Here is a 17,487-nt window from a genome sequence, read left to right as displayed (position 1 = left end):
GAGCTGACGAGGCAAAGCCTCTCGGCGCAGCAGAGGCCCCCATGGGCCTTCCTCTTTTCTGCTTTGGCCGTGTGGCCCACATGAACCTGTTGAACTCGGTCCTCCTCCTGCAGCCCATCCGGTCGCCCCCACCCCGCCCCGCCCTCTCCAATCAGCGACAAGGCAGTGTCCCCCCCCAGGGACTGCCGGGGAGCACGGCGGGTAATTGTCCTGTTTTCTGTCAGCCGCGGAGGCAATTCCCAGCTCGGGGACGAGCCGTTGACAGATCTCATCAAATCCGAGCCCTCTCCCGGTCGGATAAATCCGAGCCGTCTGAGGTATAAATATTTGAAAGGGGCCTTCTAATTACAGCGTGTGTCAGAAATAGCAATTAGAGGCCCCGGAGGCAGAATCAAACGGCGTTTGACTTTCCTGCGCTTCTGAGCTGGCTGCTCCTGGGGCCGGCCCCCGCCTCGTCCTAAGGAGAGGAGCGGGGAAGGGGTTCTGGGAGGAGGGAGGAGCGGGAGACGGTGGATGCCGACAGCCAGGCTGGGGGTCTGGCGACCTTGCGGCGTGCCCTTGAAGAGCCACATGAACTCTCGGGTTTCCGCTTTTTGACTGGGAGAGGAGGGGGCCCGCTGTGTGGACGGTGGGGAGCAGGTGGGGTGGTCTGGGGGTGCCTCCCTTCCCCCAGCACCCGTGGTCCCAGAGGCAGTGTATCAGGGGCGTCTCCTGGGTGTGGCTCAGTGTCTGGAATCCCAGCCCTCCTGACCTTGGGTGGTGACCTCAACTGTTTTCCCCGTCTCTGAGATGGGACAATGACCGCTTACCTCTGTCGAGCGCTTTCGGGACACCGTTGGTGGCACGTTGTTTTCTGTTTTGTTTTGTTTTTTTCCTTTTGAGATACAGTTCGCATACCTACGGTTTACCCACTTGGCGTGTGCGTTTCAGTTTGGGCATGTTCTCAAGATCGTGCAACCGGCAGCACGAATTCCAGAACATTCCCATCACCCCCAAAAGCAACCCCATCCCCATCAGCAGCCTCTGCCTATTCTCACCACTTCTCTGGCCCCGGCACCTCTGATGTACTTTCTGTTCCTGGGGGCGAACTGCCCTGGACATTTCACGCACAAGGAATCACACACTATGTGGCTTTTTGTGTCTGGGTCACGTTTTCAAGGCCCATCCACGTAGCAGGTGTGAGCGCCTCGCTCGTCTGATGGCCAAATAATACTCTACTGCATGGCACACAGTAGGTGCTCAGTATATGCTTTAGGTGGATGGGATCTTAAGAAGCAGCCAGATGGGGTCCCTGGCTGGGAGCTGTCCCGTCACTCTTGTCTCATGAGCAGCCAGTCTGGAGGTGGGAAGGGAGCCAAGGCACCAGGATAAGAAAGGACCCTTGGGGATGGCTCATGGGGAGGCCTAAACACTCCTACCTCAGAAGACTCAGTCTGATGGAGGATAGGTGCCTGCCTAATAGGCTCCCAGTCTGATAGGGGAGGCGTGATCTGACGCTCTGAAACATTCAGTCTGATGAAGGAGGTATGGCTCCGACCTCAGGGGCTTCTACTCTGATGTGAGAGACGTGGCCCTGCTTTTAGGTGCCCCTAGTCTAATGGAGGAGACGGGAGCCTGTCTTTAGGAGTCCCAATCTGATGGGGGAGGCATGGTCCCAACTTCAAAGGCCCCTAGTCTGATGGAAGAGACACAGCTGTGTCATCACGAGTGGCCAATCTGATGGGAGGGGCACGGCCCAGCCCCTGGAGGCTCTGTCTGCAGGAGTCGCCACGGAGCGTGGTCATTAAAGGTATAGCCTTGGAGCCTTGCGGCTGCAAACCCAGGCCCTGTCCCTCGCTCATTCTGAGCCCTTGGCCAAGGAGCCTCCCCTCACGGGAATGAGCCAGTTAGAGCTTGGGAAATGGGCCCTTTGTGCAGTCCAGGCTCAGGCAGAGCGGGCTGTTTGGAGGGGGGGGCACCCCCACCAACTCCTCTGATGTACCGCAGCCCCCAGGGGATTGATGGAGGAGATTCTGGATGAGGCCTGACAGCTCCCCAGGATGACAGACACGGAGCTAGTGAGCGAGCAAGCGAGTGCGTGGGGAAAGGGGGAAGGGCAGGCTCTGGAGAGCAGGAGGGGGGGTGCAGGGGGTGTGGGGGAGAGGAGGCGGGTCGAGGCTCTGCAGGATCCGAGCACACACATACACCAGACACTGATGTATGCTATCCTGCCGCTGGACCCTGGGCACCCCCACAGGAACCGGGGCCAAGAGCAGACCTGCTCCCAGGCCAAAGGGTGGGAGAACGAGGCGTGAAGGCCTGCAGGGAAATAGAAGAAAGTTCCAGCGAAGTGGGGGGTGGGGAGGGGGTTACAGAGCGGGCAGAACTGTGGGCCTCCGCTCCCTCCTCTGTGAATGGGGAGACACCCACTTAGGCCACAAACATCTATTGAGCACCTACTTAGTGCCTGGATGGTCTTAGGTGCTGAGGATACACCTGTCCACACAGCTACCCTTGCAAAGCTCATTGTTGACAGGGCGCCTGGCAGGTAGACCCTCGGCGGACCTCCAGTGACCCCAAGCTGCTGGTGGTCACAGCCATGTGTAATCCCTTCCCCGTCAACGTGGCCGGAACCTGCGGCTTGCTTGCGGCCAGAGTGACAGGGCAAAGGTGATGGGATACCACTTCTCAAAGACTCCTGCTGTGGTGGCTTTCTGAAGCCGGCTGTCGGAGGTCCCTGTAGGCAAGCGCCCTGAGGGTGGCCTCCGCCCAAGAGCCTGTGAGGAGCCAGATCCTGCCAACAGCCACGTGAGCGGGCTTGGAAGGGGATCCTGCCCCAGACGGGCCTTCAGATGAGACCGCAGCCCCGACCAACATCTCAGTTGCGGCCACGAGACCCTGAAGCAGAGAACCCGGCAGAACCACACCCACATTTCTGTTGTTTTCAGCTGCTACCTTTTGATAGATCTTGTTAGGCGGTCTCTTCGCGTGGCGGGGGGGGGGGTAATAAACACACCTCGGGCCGGCAACCCCTCAGGCCGCCATCTCGCCCTGCTGTGTGTTCGCCCAGAGTTGTCACGGCTTCCAGCACACACGTATTTCCTTTCATACCTTATTGTTATATTTAGGTGGGTTTACTATCTTATCCCCCATCTTCCAAAAATAATGTCACCGTTATGAGTGGGGACTGTTTTTTCTTCACTGCCATTGTCCCAGTGCCTGAAACAGATCTGGGCACAAAGTAGGCGCTCAAAAAAAAAAAAAGAAAAAAAAAAAAAAAAGCTACGTGAGCTCAGAAACTTAAATGAGTAGATCTGCCCAACAGCTTGGCACGGGTTTAGCAAATGCTGAGTCCTTCACGAACGTTCGCTCCCATTACTCACCCAACCGGATCCCGCGTACTCCGTCCGGTGCGCCACTGAGAAGAGGGCGGCTGGTGGCCGTCCTCAGGGTGACTTCAGGCAGCAGGGCCGCGGGCACAGCGTGAGCCTGGGGATCGGGGTGAGGAGGGGTCCCGGCCACCCTCCCGTGGAGGCTGGGGGAGCGGAGCAGGAAGTGCAGAGCTGGGCGACCCAGGCAGGGGTGGGCTGACCTGGTGGCTTTGCGGGTCAGAGTCCCTGTCCTCCCTACTCAACTCGGCCACTGCAGAGCGAAGCAGCCATGCTATGTGCCCATAACACTTTATTTACAAAACTAGGCTGTGGGCCACGTTTGGCCCACCGACCGTGGCTCGCTAACGTAGGCGGGAGGATGGAGTCGATACTCTTCACCCTGGTAACCGATGGCACGTGTACGTGGCTACAAGTAGGGTGGCCCCAGAACGGGGACGTCTGCAGGGAGGAATCGGAGCGAACCAGAGAGGCCCAGCCTCCTGCCCTCTTCCGGCTGGACGGTTTACCCTCACCGCTGGTCTGAACAGGCACGTCGCGGGCGTCGCGGGCGTCGCGGAGTGTGAGGAAAGCAGGCAGTGCCGGCCTCTGGCGGGGGTGTGCAGCTTCCTAGCACGCGTGGACTTTCGGGGTGTAAACGCTCCAGCCTCCACTTCTCGCCAGGCGGGGGTGAGCAGGCTCCCGCCCCCCACCGGCCCTGTCTTCACAGCGGAGGCCCCCGGGTCCTGATCGGAAGCCCTGGCTGGATCCCAGTTCACCTCAAGTCACACTAAAGCACAGAAACCATCGTAGGAAAGCAGAAAGCAGACCCCCCAAAGCGGGGTCTTTTCAGGGTGCCTGGGTGGTGGCTCCCGCGGTGGCGATCTCACGGTTTGTGGGTTCGAGCCCCATGTCTGGCTCTGGGCAGACAGCTCAGAGCCTGCTTTGGGTCCTGTGTGTGTGTGTCTCTCTCTCTGCCCCTCCACCGCTCGTGTTCTCTCGCTCTCTCTCAAAAATAAACATTAGAAGAATTTTTTTAATTAAAAGAAAAAGTGGGGGCTTTTCATCTCGCAAACAGCGAGAAGCACAAAGCCTCATTATCAAATGCCGAGTGAATGAGTGAGAGGAGGGCTGACGTCCGCGACCCCGGGAGGAGCGGCAGGAGAGATGGGGGAAGGGGGGGGGGTGTCAGGTTGTGAAGGAAGCTGGTGGGAACACAGGACCTTCGACTAGACGAGGCTGAAGCAGAAGAGAATTACACCAGAGTTGACAGCCGGCAGCCTTGAAAGAACGTGAGCTTTGGAACCAGGTTTACTAGTCACGCGACCGTGTCAGCTATCTAGTGCTACATAACAAATCATCCCCAAACTCAGGCCGATCAACAAACCCTGATCGACTCACAGCTTGAGAGCCAGGCGCCCACGCTGGCCACGTGTGCTTCCGCGGCCCCGCCTCAGAAGCCGGCGAAAGTGCCCAGGCCAGGCGACAGCTTCCTTTCACTGGTTTGCAGGTTTCATGGCAGGAGGGGGCGGAGCTAGCGTGTGGGCGGGGCAACGGGGGCGGGCCCCAAACACCGCCCACCCCTCCCTGCCATCCAAGGGAGGCCAGGGAGTACCGCAAAAGCCTGCCGGAAGCCGAGGGCTGTTCCAGGGATGCCACAGCCCCGGAAGGAGGGCCAGGAGGGCGGCAGCGTGAGCCAGGGACCCCGAGGTCCCCGAAGGCTGGTAGGTGGGGGGACAGGGGAGAAACCGAGTCCGGGGGTGGAAGCCCTCGCTGGCCCGACCAGCCTCGGAGAACATTTGTGTTTGTCCGCTCATGGCCCTGGTTGGTGCCGAGGCCTCCTGCCGACCAGCAGCTGACTACGGACACCTGACCTTGACCCGGAGAAGGGCCTGGGCAGGGGTCTCAGCTGCTGCCGCTGCTGTCCTCGCTGTCCGAATATGCCCCCAGCTGGCTCAGGGAGGAGGTGCCGGGCGTCCAGGGTGCAGGGTCAGCCGCCTTCCCGCTCTTCCTGGGGCCTGGGAGAGAGGCGAGAGCGCCTGGTAGGGGGCGCCCCTCCCTCGCCCCCCTCCGCGGGTTCCCAGCGCGCGGCAGCAGCACTGGGGGCGCTGCTGCCACCTGGCGGCCCTCTGAGGTGCTGCGCTCCGATCCCGGGACCCCGGAGCACCTACCGGGGGTGGGTGAAGCCTGGCCCTGCCTGGTGCTGCGACCCGGGTCTGTTTTCTTCACCACGACTAGGCCCGACAGCGGGGGCCTGTTGCCAAGGGTGCCGACGCTCCGTTCCCAGCTCTCCGCCTTCCTCTTGGCTTTTGGAGCCTGGGGGTAAGTGGAGGGGACACGAGTGGGTGAGCTGTCCCAGATCCCCCCTTCTCCCGCACATCCTAAGTCACACACCTTCTCACCTCCTTCACTCCACCTGCCATGCCCCTTTTCCTCTAATGCATTTGGCGAACTCCTACTCACCCTTCAATACCCACCCAAGTACTGGCTCCTCTGGGAAACCTTTCTCCACAGTTCAAGCTCAAGTGAGTGCTGTATTTCCACGCCCCCAGCACCCTTTCACCCTTTACTGCCTCATTACGTATCACCCCCATCCATCCATGCTGTGGGTTCCTGTCCTGTTCACAACTGCATCCACAGTGCCACACGTAATTCTTGGCAGGAAGATGCTCTATCAGTATGTTTGATGGAAAGAGGGGAAACGGAGGCACCCACTTTCGGGACTAGTTAGGGGAAGGCAGAAAGGGGCTCAGCCTCACATCCAGCTCTTCAATCGTACTGGGAGGAACCCCTTTTGCCAGTTATGTTGAAACAGAGAAACGAATCCCCTGGATCAGGAGGTCCTGTCTGAGCCTGGCGCTGGAGCTGCCCTCGCGGGGCCCACCATCTGAGGGAGGACGGAGGAGGGACAAGAGTAGGTCACCAGGACAACACCCGTCTTGACAGCAGGACATCAGCGTGGCACGACAGTGGAGGGAACGGCAGCCACTGTTGACAGGGCGGTGGGGACAGGTCTCCTCAGAGAGGGGACCCGGGCTGACATCAGAGCGAGGAGGAGGAGCTACAGGCAGAGATGCGAAGGGGGCTTCGGGCGGCCCTGTCGCAATCTGCGTGCTGGCCGGGGCCCCGAGAGCGGCGACCAGGACAGACGCGGCCCAGCGGCAGACAGAGCAGCTTTCTGACCCGGCATCACTGAACGGTCTCACGCGGCCCCCACAGCAGGCCGGCGCCCGCGCTTGTGAGCACTCGTTCGAAACCCGTCCCTGCCAGCTGCGCTCACTGCCCCTAAACTGAACCAAGGACACAGGGACGGACAGACGAGCTTCCGTAAGGGTCTCGGTGAAGGTTTGGGAAGTCTTGACGGAGGCATACTGTGCAAAAGGAAAGTTGGTTGTCACACTAGGCGTGAACAAGACACCTGTGAGGGGGCTGGGGGGGACGGGACATCAATGAAGCCTTCAAAGATTGATGGAGGACAGCGCACGACCTCCAGAGCCATTCTCTCTGCTGACCGTCAGGGGCAACTCAGCGGGAGCATGGCTACCCCACGGAAAGACTACCTTTCCCATCCTCCTTTGCAGCAGGATGTGGTCAGGTGGCTCGGCTCTGACCAATGGGATGTGAGCAGCAGGATGTGCGGCGGCCCCGGAAAGTCCCCCTCCCCTGTCTGCCCCTCTCCTCTCCGGCCAGGATGTGAAGGTACACTGGGACACCATAAAATGAGGGCACCCCCCTCCCCCTCCGCCCACCCCCGCCGACAGCAGAACCAGGAAGAAGGCAGGTGCCTGGGCCCCGTGCTGTGGGGCCACCTTCCCTGTCCGGATGGCTGTGCACAACTGTCGCTGGAGAGAAAAGTAACCCCTGTGCAGTTGAAACCCTTGTTACCTGGGGTCCTATCCACTGGCGGGGCTTGCAATCTAGTAACCCGGACCACGGATACGTTTAAATGAAAATAAACGATTTCCCTCATTAACCCCCTTCTTCAGTTAACAAACCAGAGTGGCCTAGGGGCGCCTGGGCGGCTCGGTCGGTTAAACGTCCGACTTCGGCTCAGGTCACGATCTCACGGTTCGTGAGTTCGAGCCCCGTGTCGGGCTCTGTGCTGACAGCTCAGAGCCTGGAGCCTGCTTGGGAATCTGTGTCTCCCTCTCTCTCTGCCCCGCCCCTGCTCACGCGCTGTCTCTTGTCTCTCAAAAATGAATACACGTTAAAAAAAAAAAAAAAAAAAAAGAGTGGCCTTGACCTTGGTGGATAAGACAGCTGTGGTGCAAAGTCCACCTGCCACATCCTTCTCTCCCCTCCTTTCTGCCAGCACAGGCCGCCTACAGGCCCCAGTTCCCGGGCTCTCTACAGCTGCGTGTGGCCAGGAGGTTAGTCCAGCCAATGAACAACTTTGAGGGGCTGACAGGCAAACATCGGAGTTCTTAGGTCTCCACCTTGGAGGGTCTCACTTGTTTCAGCGGCTGAAGCAGCGGCCGGTAAAGCAGAGCCCGTCTTGACCGTGAAGTTTTACCGGCACGTGACCACGGCCACTCATGCCCGCAAGATCCAGGGCTGTTTGGGGCTGCGACGGCGGACTTGAGCCCTTACGACACACGCGGTCTGGCCTTTGGAGACCAGGTTAGGCCGACCCCCGGCCCACCCTCTCAGATTAACCCGAGAACAGACGGAGGTCCGGGCGTGCACTCACCTCCTCCAGGATGGCGGTGGGGTTGGGCCGCGGGGCCGGGCGCGGCGGGGCAGGAGGAGCAGCGTCCTCTTCTGAATCTGAGTCCTCCAACAGCCTTCGTTTCCGGGCTTCCTCCACCAGGGCCCTGTGGGACGGCACGTGGGCCTGGGATGTCCTGCCGGGGCGCGCTGCCCCTCCTGACATCGGTGAGTGCCGGAGGCGGGGTGGGGGCACACAAATGCCTTAAAAACAATCTTCTCTGGGGGTGCCGCGTGGCTCAGTGTGGTGAGCATCCGGCTCTTGTTCTCGGCTCAGGTCGTGACCTCGGTGAGATCGAGCCCCGCGTTGGGCTCCGCACTGAGTATGGAGCCTGCTTGGGATTCGCGCTCTCCCTCCCTCTGCCCCTCCCCTGCTTGTGCTCCCTCTTTCTCTCAAAATAAATACACGTTAAAAAAAAAAATCTCTGTCCACTGAGGGCAGCGAGTGGTTAAGTGCTTGGCCGATGGCACCAGCTACCTGAACCCGAACCCTGGCCGGGTGACTCGGTCGGGACCGTGCCTGGAGCGCCCCACACCGCAGTCCCTCGACTGCCAGAACGATCAGGACGACCTCAAACCAGTGCCCGGCACTCAGCAAGTGCCGGATAAACATACACCCTTCTCACTGCGGATCACCGTATCGCCGACCTGCCCGCGCCACGGGGACCTACTCCGTGCCCCTGTCCCAGGCCCTGCGAATGCAGACACCCAGCCACCTCAGATTCTGGAGGCGGGAGGGAGGGAGGCCATAAACCGGGAGAAGGTTCCCCGGTGGTAGGTGCCGTGCACAAAGTGTGAACACAGCAGGCCGGGCCTGAGGCTCCTCCTCACAGGTCACCAAACCTGGGCGGGGCCTTGGGGACCCCGACACAGACGCCCTGAGAAAGTGAGACGCGGGGGGGATGGGGGAGGCCTCCCGGAGAAGGCGGCCTTTGAGGGAGCCCGGGAAGACCTGGAAGGGGGGGGTGTTCCAGGCAGAGGCAGGGCCGGAGGTGGGTCAGAGCACCCTGGCCCCCGCCCGGCCCCGCCCGGCCGACTCACGCGGTCTCCCTTTCGTCCTCCTCCTGCTCCCGCTTCTGCCTCTCCTCCTCGGACAGGCGGTGCTGCCGCAGCATGGCCTCAAAGTCCACGTGCGCCTGCCGCTGGTTCAGGTCCTTGAGCTCCTGCAGGTTCTCCAGCACCTCCATTTCCAGCTTGGAGTCCTTGGTTCGGTTCTCCAGCACCTGGCGGGCAGGACACGGGCTGCGTGCGCCTGCGGGGGCCGTGGGGCTCGGCACCCGCCAGGGAGAGACCCCCCCCCCCACCCCGCCTCCATCCACAGCGCCCGCTCGGGGGCCTCCTGCCCGAGCTGCACCCATCTCACAGCTCCGAACACCGAGGCCCGGGCACGGGGAGTGGTCATCTGAGGCCGCGTGGCTGGTCAGTGGTGGGGCCAGTCGGCCTCGGCTGCCAGCCTGGCTCCAGCATGAAATGATATATATAGCAAAGAGGAGGGGTGCCCGGCCGGCCCAGTCAGTGGGGCGGGCGGCTGGATGTCAGGGTCGGGACCTGAACCCCCGTGCTGGGCACGGAGCCCACTTAAAAAAAATAGTTACAAAAAAGGTTAAAAACGGACACCCTGAGCCACTGTTGTGTGCCAGGCTGAGATGTTTCCAAACGGAAGGTCACTTAATCCTTGCGATAGCTCCGTTTCTGTCGAGGCTCGGAGGGGCAAGGCCAGCCCACGTCTCCGAGACAGGGGCGTTCGGAGCCGGGCACAGCCGGGTGTGGGACCCGCCCTTGGCCGCTTCCTGGCCGCGTGACCCTGTGCTGAGCCTTTGGGAAGTGGCGGTCCCGGGGGTTTGAAAGTATATCCCCCGGTTCTTCGAGGTTCCTCCCTTGAAAGAGCAGAGCCTGAATTCCCTTCCCGCGAGTGTGGGCCGCACTCCGTGACCCGCTCCTAGGGAGCAGAGCAAGACGGAATGATGGCCTGTCGCTCTGAGGGCGGCGCCTTTCCCGCTTTTCTGGATCCCTCGCTTTGGGGAGGGCGGTGCTGCGTGGTGCGGGTGCTCAGTGTCGGGGGTTGGGGGGGGGGGGGCTCGGGCAGTGCAGTGGAGGGACCCGCGTGGCAGAGACGGAGGCCCCTGCCAGCTCCCTGAGGGCGCCAGCATGGAAACAGCCCCTCTGGTCTCGGTCGAGCCTTCAGAAGATGTGGCTTGACCGCGACTTCATGAGAGACCCCGGGCCAGAGCCCCCCATCCTGGCTCAGCTCCCCGGGGCTCCTGACCCTCAGAAACTGTAGGATCACAGATGTTTCTTAGGTAAAGTTGCAGTTTTGGGGAGACTCGCTAGGCTGTAACCCCCGGGGCCAGTGTGGGCGGACAAGGACGAACGCGACCACGCAGGCAGCTCCGGGCACACGCAGCCCCTGCAGAGCCCGCCTCCCCGCCCCCGCCACCCTGCTGAACCCGTCGCATCGGGTCCCCCGCGGTAGCTCAGAAACCTGGCAGAGGGGCGCAGGAATAGCCGGCATCATGCGGGTCGGGGAGATCGGAAGGGGCACAGATGCTCTCTTTTTTCTGAGGAAGGCAACACAAGGCACAGGGATGCCAAGTGCCTTGCCCAAGGCCACACAGCCAGCGAACATTCAAGAGAACGGTGCCTCCCACGCTTCTGGGCTCCACGGCCCACGGTCATCGGAGTCTCCCGCGCTAACACGGCGCCTTGTGTTCTCCAGTCCGACCTCCTGCCTCCCTGTATCACCTTCTTCTGGCTGCATGACCATCTGCCACCAGCTCGGTGGCTTAAAACAGCACAAATCTCCCCGTCTGCCCGCTGGCGTGGGCCAGGAGGCCGGTGCCGCGCGGCACGGCTGGGTTCTCCGGCAGGGTTTCACCAGGCTGACGGCAAGGGCCAGTGGTCTCACCGGGGGCCCAGGCTGCTCTTCTGAGCTCGCTCAGGCCGCTGGCGGAATCGGTTCCTTGCGGCCGAGGGACTGAGGGCCCCGCTGTCTTGCTGGCTGTTGGACGGGGGGCTGCTCCCAGCTCCTGGGGGCCGCCCACTGCTGCCTGCCAGGTGGCCCCCGCCCCGGGCTTGCTCCCACACGTGGCCCAAGTGCTCCGGACCCAGATCAGGGGGCTCGGGCGGCAGGGCAGGCCCTGGATGAGCTCTCTTCCCTGAGGGTGACTGGCAGCCAATCTAACAAGCGGATCCCAGGAGTCGGGTCCTGTACACGCAGCCCCGGGACCACGCAGGGTGCGCGAGCGGCAGGGAGGGGGTGGCGGGGGTGACCTGGAGGGCCGAGGCCCGGGGGCTCTACCTTCATGGGGTTGTTCAGCTCCTCGTCTTCCCGCTCCTTCTGCACCCGCTTCTCCTCCTCCTCCAGGAGCTTCTCCGCCTGGAAGTTCCGGGTGGCCCCGTGCTCCATGCTGTAATCCGTGTTCTCTGGGTCTGTCTGTAAGGCGGGGGGAGTGTGGGGGGGGGGGGGGGAGGACAGACATCAGTCCTGTGTCCTTGGGCGTCAAGAGATCCTGGCAGCCCACAGCCCGCAGCCCGGGACACCTTCTCTCTTCTCTCATGCTTCACTCCTCCTCCCGCCTGTTCTTTTCTTTCCTTTTTTTAAAAAGTTTATTTACTTGTTGAGCTAGTTAGTTAGTTAGTTTATTTTGGGAGAGAGAGAGAATCCCAAGCAGGCTCCAGGCTCCGCGCTGTCAGCACAGACACCGACGCGGGGTTTGAACTCACGCCCCCTGAGATCATGACCTGAGCCCACGTCGGAGGCTTAACCGGCTGAGCCGCTCGGGCGCCCCTCCTTTTCTTAACACTCGGCTCGTTTGGTGCTTTCTAGAGCTCCTGTCCCCTTTGCCAAAAGTGCCAAATTCTGTAGCCTGGACTTTCACACCTCTCTCTACCCGCCCTCTGCCCCCCTGCCGCCCTCCCCGCCATTGCAAATACGAGTCTCTGGGTCTTTGCGCGCATGCTGTCTTCCTGTCTGCTGTGTGCACGTGCGCGCAGCACACGTATGCCTCTGCTGTGTGTGCGCGCGCCTTTCACAATTCTAAATCACACATCGCGTCCGTGCACAGCGTGGCCCTGTCTGCATTTATAAAACGGAGAGAGGGAGGAAATGTAAGCTGGGCTCCTGGACGAGACCCCCGCGCTGGAAAGGTGGCATTGGGGAAAACGCGGAAATCTACATGGCGTCTACGCAGCGCGAAACCAAAAAGGGCCGGGTAGAGGGTGATCGCTCCGCGCGTGCGCGCGCAGCGCTTCTCCTGGACGCCGTACAAGAAACCTCCGAGCGACCGTTTCCACGCACGGGGCCCGGCCGGGCAGAGGAATAGGCCAGATCTGCGGGTGCGGGGCCCGTACTCCCGTCTGAGCTGTGTCTACCTCACACGGGGACGCGCCCGCCCTCCATGTCCCCCTCGCTACGTAATCGCCTGAAATTCTCCACCAGGAAGCCCGGTTTCGAACATTTTGCCACAGTGCCTCTGGTCTTTAAACAAACTCATACAGGGGCGCCTGGGTGGCTCGGCCAGGCGAGCGTCCGACTCTTGAGGTCAGTGGGGGGTCGTGATCTCACAGCGCGTGCGTGGGTGGGAGCCCCGCATCCGGCTCCGCGACGTCAGCGTGGGGGGGGGGGGGGGCTTGGGATTCCCTTTTCTTGCCCCCCCCCCCCAAGCGCGGTCTCTCTCAAAGGCAAATAAAATAAACTTTAAAAAAATTTTTAAAAATTTAGGGGCGGCTGGATGTCCGACTTCGGCTCTCAGGTCGTGATCTCACCGTTCGTGGGTTCGAGCCCGGCCTCGGGCTCTGTGCTGACAGCTCGGAGCCTGGAGCCTGCTGTGGATTCTGTGTCTCCCTCCCTGTCTGCCCCTCCCCTGCTCATATTCTGTCTCTCTCTCTCTCTCCCTCTCTCAAAAATAAAGGTTAAAAAAATATTTTTTAATACAAAGTCATCAAAATATGTAATTCTTTCAATATCCTTTTTCTTCATTTTACCCAAATCTTGTTCATTAACCCAAAGGGAAGAACGTATGGGGAGAAGATAGTACGTAAGGACGTGAAGAGAGAGCGGGAGGCTCTCCTCGTCCTCTCCCCAAATCCTCGCACAGTCGTGAGGGTCACCGGCGGTACAGCTCCTCACCGCATGGTCACTAGCTCCCCGAGTCCCTCGTTACTGTACATGTGGGTTGCTTCTGCGTTTCTGCCCTTACAACTCCCCAAAATGCCTCTGTTTCCTGGGGATAAAGTGAAAGGGGGATTCCCTGCCGGGAGAGGATGGGCGGGGAGCCCCCGAGGGGGCAGGGCCAGCCCCGCTGGCGTCTACCTTGAAGGTGATCTCTGCCAGGCACCGCGTGCACTTGATGTAGAAGCGGAAGATGGGCAGGCCCAGGTAGGCCTCGTTCTGCACGGTCTCCTTGCGCGCGTTGAACTTCTTGCCCTTGTAGATGTATTCTCCGCACGTCTTACACCTGTGGGGCGGGACAGGGGGACTTGTACCAGCTCGGTACCCGGGTTCCTGCGGTCGGATGCTCGGGCATTCTGGCGGATGGCTGCTTGCATACCTCCAGGGACGGGGAGCTCCCTCCCTCCCACGGCAGCCTGCCTCAGATTCCCCCCATCTTGCCCGTTCTTCCTCCTACCTGCCTGGGTCTTGGTCCCAGGGTCCCCTTCTGGGGAAGCACCCGGACGATCCAGACCCTCTGAGACTCGCCGGTCACACGCTCCCAGAAGCCTGGCTGGCGCTCATGGGGCATCCTAGCCTCCACAAGGTTCGGTGCCACCAGGAGGGAAGCCACAGGAGCCACACGGAAGCTCCCGCCAGCCTGCCCTCACTCAGGCCCCGTGCTCCCCAGGCGCAGCACCCCGGCCTCCTGACGGTTCCTACAAATCCCCCCAGCTCGGGCCGCCTCCGGGCCTCTGCCCTGCACTTCACAGAGCCCAGGACACCCTTCACCTTTCAGACCCCAGCCCTGCTGGCGTGTCTTCTGACGTGTCCCTGACCACATCAGCTAAGCAGCCTCCCTTCCTGCCACCTACTCAGTCACCCTCCCTCATGCCTGATTCACACGTCCCATGTACACCGGGCGTGAATGTGCCCGAACACTGGGTTATTATCTCCACCGCTTCTGACTGTGGGCTCCGCGGGCCAGGGGCTCTGCCGGTCTCCTTCCCCGCAGCATCCCTGGGGCCCAGCCTGGGCCCTGGCACACAGCAGGCACCCAGAGTGATTGCTGAATTAAAAACAAAACGAATGAACGAAGGAGAGCGAGAAACAGACTAACAATATATAAACGCTGAATTTCACTCAACCAGGGGTCTGTGATGGTCGGTATATCTAACTTCTACATGCGGAAACGTGAAAATCTGTAGGACTCAGCATTGGGGAGGCGGTCGCTGGGAAGCAGGGCAGAGGGCAAGATCTGGGGACTGCGAGGGAGAGGGGATCACGGAAGGGGTCAGATGGGGGGCAGGAGGGCCTCTCCGAGGAGGTGAGATTGTTTTTTTAAGATTTAATTAAAATAAGTAAATAATTAATTTTTTGAGAGAGGGAGGGCGTAAGTGAGCAAGGAGCAGAGAGAGAGAAAGAGAGAGAGAATCCCACGAGGAGCAGAGACAGAAAGAGAGAGACAGCGAGAGAGAGAGAGAGAGAAGCAGGGCTCACCCCAAGTGGGGTTTGAGCTCACCCGACACGGGGCGTGAAGTCACGAACCCTGAAATCATAACCTGAGCCGAAGTCAGATGTTTAACTGACTGAGCCACTCGTGTGCCCCAAAGGTTTCTTGTTTTTTTAATATTCATATTTTTAAGCTACTTATTATTTTTTTGTTATTCTCTACACCCAATGTGGGGCTCAAACTCACAACCCTGAGATCAACAGTCACATGCTCTACAGACTGAGCCAGCCACGCGTCCCTGAGGGGGTGAGATTTAAGCCAAGACCTGAAGCGTGAAGAAAGCACCAGCCACGTGAGAGAAGAAGGAAGAGGGTTCCAGGCAGAAGGAACCGCCCGTGCAAAGGTCCTGGGGTATGAAGGAGCGTGGCTGTTGTGAGGAGGTGAATTAGTACCCAGGGCCCCATCTCCGCTTAACACACTTAACTACCAATGATCAAGATCCGGGGGGGTTAATCCTGAACTTTGAGGAAGGTGAGGGCTGGTCGAGTCACGTGCTCACTGGGATGTCACGTGGGGGGGCACATGAAGAGGCGCACGGGGGGGGGGGCACTCACCTCATGTTGAAGGGAGCCATCAACCTCACCACGTACTGCCGATCTTTGGGGAGCTTGAGCTTGGGGATCTTTGACGGGTCAAAGTCAGGCGGGTAGTATTTCTGTGGGAAGTGAAAGCAGCAGGGAGCTGTTTGAGCCACAGGGAAGGGCTCTGGGGACCGCCAGACCCAGGTCCCCAGGACCGCCCTGGGGTTTGATGACTTCGTGTGACGGCTCCTAGGACTCCGCGTACGCTCGTACTTATGGCAACCACTCAAAAGGACACAGAGAGAAATCAGCAAAGGAAACAGGGTGTGTGTGTGTGGGGGGGGGGGCCGGGGAGACTAGACGCACTGTTCCAGGGTCTTCTCCCAACGGGCTCACACAGGACGTGCTTGATTACCCCAGTAATGAAATACGACAACACACGTGAGACGGTGTCTCCCACGGAGGCTCACGGGGACCCAGCGCCCAGGGTTTTCGCGGAGGGAAGTTCACGCAGGCCCCACGGCCTCGCAGGTTCTGACGTTCTAGACTCCAGGAGGAGGGCCCACGCGCAGCGTAAACCACGTTGTTCGTACGGAGTTTGAGCCCAGGGAACCATTCTCATCAGGGAACAGTGGGAACCAGCCTGAGATTCAAGTTCCCGGATGCCAGCCAAGGTCCACCCTCGCCAGCCTGCCTTTCTGACGACGGCAGCCTCAGTTCTGCTGTCTTAACCCCGGCACGGGAGGCTGAGGTGGGGCATACGGGGAAGGCAGTTTGGGGTTATAAAAACAACTTCAAGGGACAATCAGAAAACACAGCAGCTTGTGTTTTGGGCACCTACTAGGCGCCAGACGCCACGTGGAGCACTTTACCTGCCATGTCCCACAGAATCCTTGCAAAGACTCTAGGAGATGGGGTGCGACGTCCCCATTTCACAGAGGAGGAAACTGAGTCCCTGCGGGGACGGGACTCTGGGGGAAACAGTGGTACAGTGGTGCATAGGTTACGGATCCAGGGACCTGGGTTGGACTCCTCCACCCCGTGGCTATCACCCCTCTCTCTGGGCCTCATTCTCATCTGAATGGACATAACCCGTCCACCTCCTTGATGCGATGTGCGTGCCACTCGCGCAACGGCCGGCGCGTAGAACTATCCACCAGTAAATTAGACAAACGGTTCCCAGTTGGATCCTCAGGATGGAAGGACTTTAAGGGACACGAAGTCCAGCACCTGAACTGGACTGCGAAGGGGCTGGGGGTGCATTCCTAACATGAATGTTTAAAAGATTAGAACGCTGAGCCGCAGGAAGGAGCATCAAACCGACCCTGCAGATCTGGGCTCTTGGCTTGACATCCTGGACTTACCCCCCCCCCCGCCCCCAGGCTGGGGAGCTCACCCCCTGACATTTCTGAGGGGTGGGGGGTGGGGACAAGAACTGGAAATTCAAGAGCTCTCTTTTCCAGAAGCCGCATGCTGACTTCTGAGCCCCCCTCCACCTCACAAAAGTCCCCGTTTCACAATACAGGTAGGAGGCTCCCCCGCCAGCAGAACGCGAGGGCTGAGCAAAGCCAGACCCGTATGTGGGCGGGGCTTCCGGGAGCCACGGCCCTGGGGCGTGGCGTGGGGAAAACTCCGATACTCTTCAAGGCGAACCCCCCCCAGGGGAAATGATTGGCTAATTCCCTTCGGAACATCCAATCAGAGGACGTGACCTGGTAAATAGCCTAAGCTCCGCCCCCAAACACCGCGAAGGCCCACCCCTCACGGAAGGTGATTGGGAGGTGTCTGAAAGCCACGCCCTGCGGAAGATCGTTGGAGAAAAGAAAAAGGTTCCAATAGGAAAGTACAGGAGGCCCACCTAGGCCGGAGCTCCGAGACGTCCCCTCTCCGGTAGAAAGCCCCAGTCACCAAATACTTACGTTTAAAACTTTTCGCTCCGACATCTTTGCCTCCTACTCCTCCCACAAGGGCCAGAGGACCGCTTAGGCTCGGGGTTCGCCGAACTTCCTTAACCGTCCCTCGTATTTCCGCTGACGTCACTTCCTTCATTCTATTATTGGTTGGAGCATACGCAGGTTCCCTTTTCATTGGCTCAGATCCCCGCCTGTCAAGACCCGACTCCGGCTCTCTCTTCTTCCGAGTTGCAACCTCGGTAGTTGGCAACAAAAGCTCCGGGAGCCGGCTGATTGGAAGTTCAAGGCAGGCGCTCCGCCCCCTAGAGGTGACCAGGGGCTCCTAGGTACAGGGTCG

General features: G+C 60.2%; 1 protein-coding gene across 1 annotated transcript; it reads right to left on the bottom strand.

Moving 5' to 3' along the window:
* Positions 1-4,363: 4,363 nt before the first annotated feature.
* YJU2 (YJU2 splicing factor homolog) lies at positions 4,364-17,348 on the bottom strand. Its single transcript, XM_049639635.1, has 8 exons — positions 17,157-17,348; positions 15,271-15,371; positions 13,366-13,510; positions 11,353-11,487; positions 9,096-9,277; positions 8,038-8,161; positions 5,519-5,663; positions 4,364-5,365 (listed from the first exon to the last, which is right to left on the bottom strand). The coding sequence occupies exons 1-8, from the start codon at positions 17,178-17,180 to the stop codon at positions 5,253-5,255; spliced, it is 969 nt and encodes a 322-aa protein (XP_049495592.1). The 5' UTR covers positions 17,181-17,348; the 3' UTR covers positions 4,364-5,252.
* Positions 17,349-17,487: the final 139 nt, after the last annotated feature.

Source organism: Panthera uncia, chromosome A2 (assembly GCF_023721935.1).
Source record: "Panthera uncia isolate 11264 chromosome A2, Puncia_PCG_1.0, whole genome shotgun sequence".
Lineage (NCBI taxonomy): Eukaryota > Metazoa > Chordata > Mammalia > Carnivora > Felidae > Panthera > Panthera uncia.
This window is presented reverse-complemented; position numbering and strand designations above follow the sequence as displayed.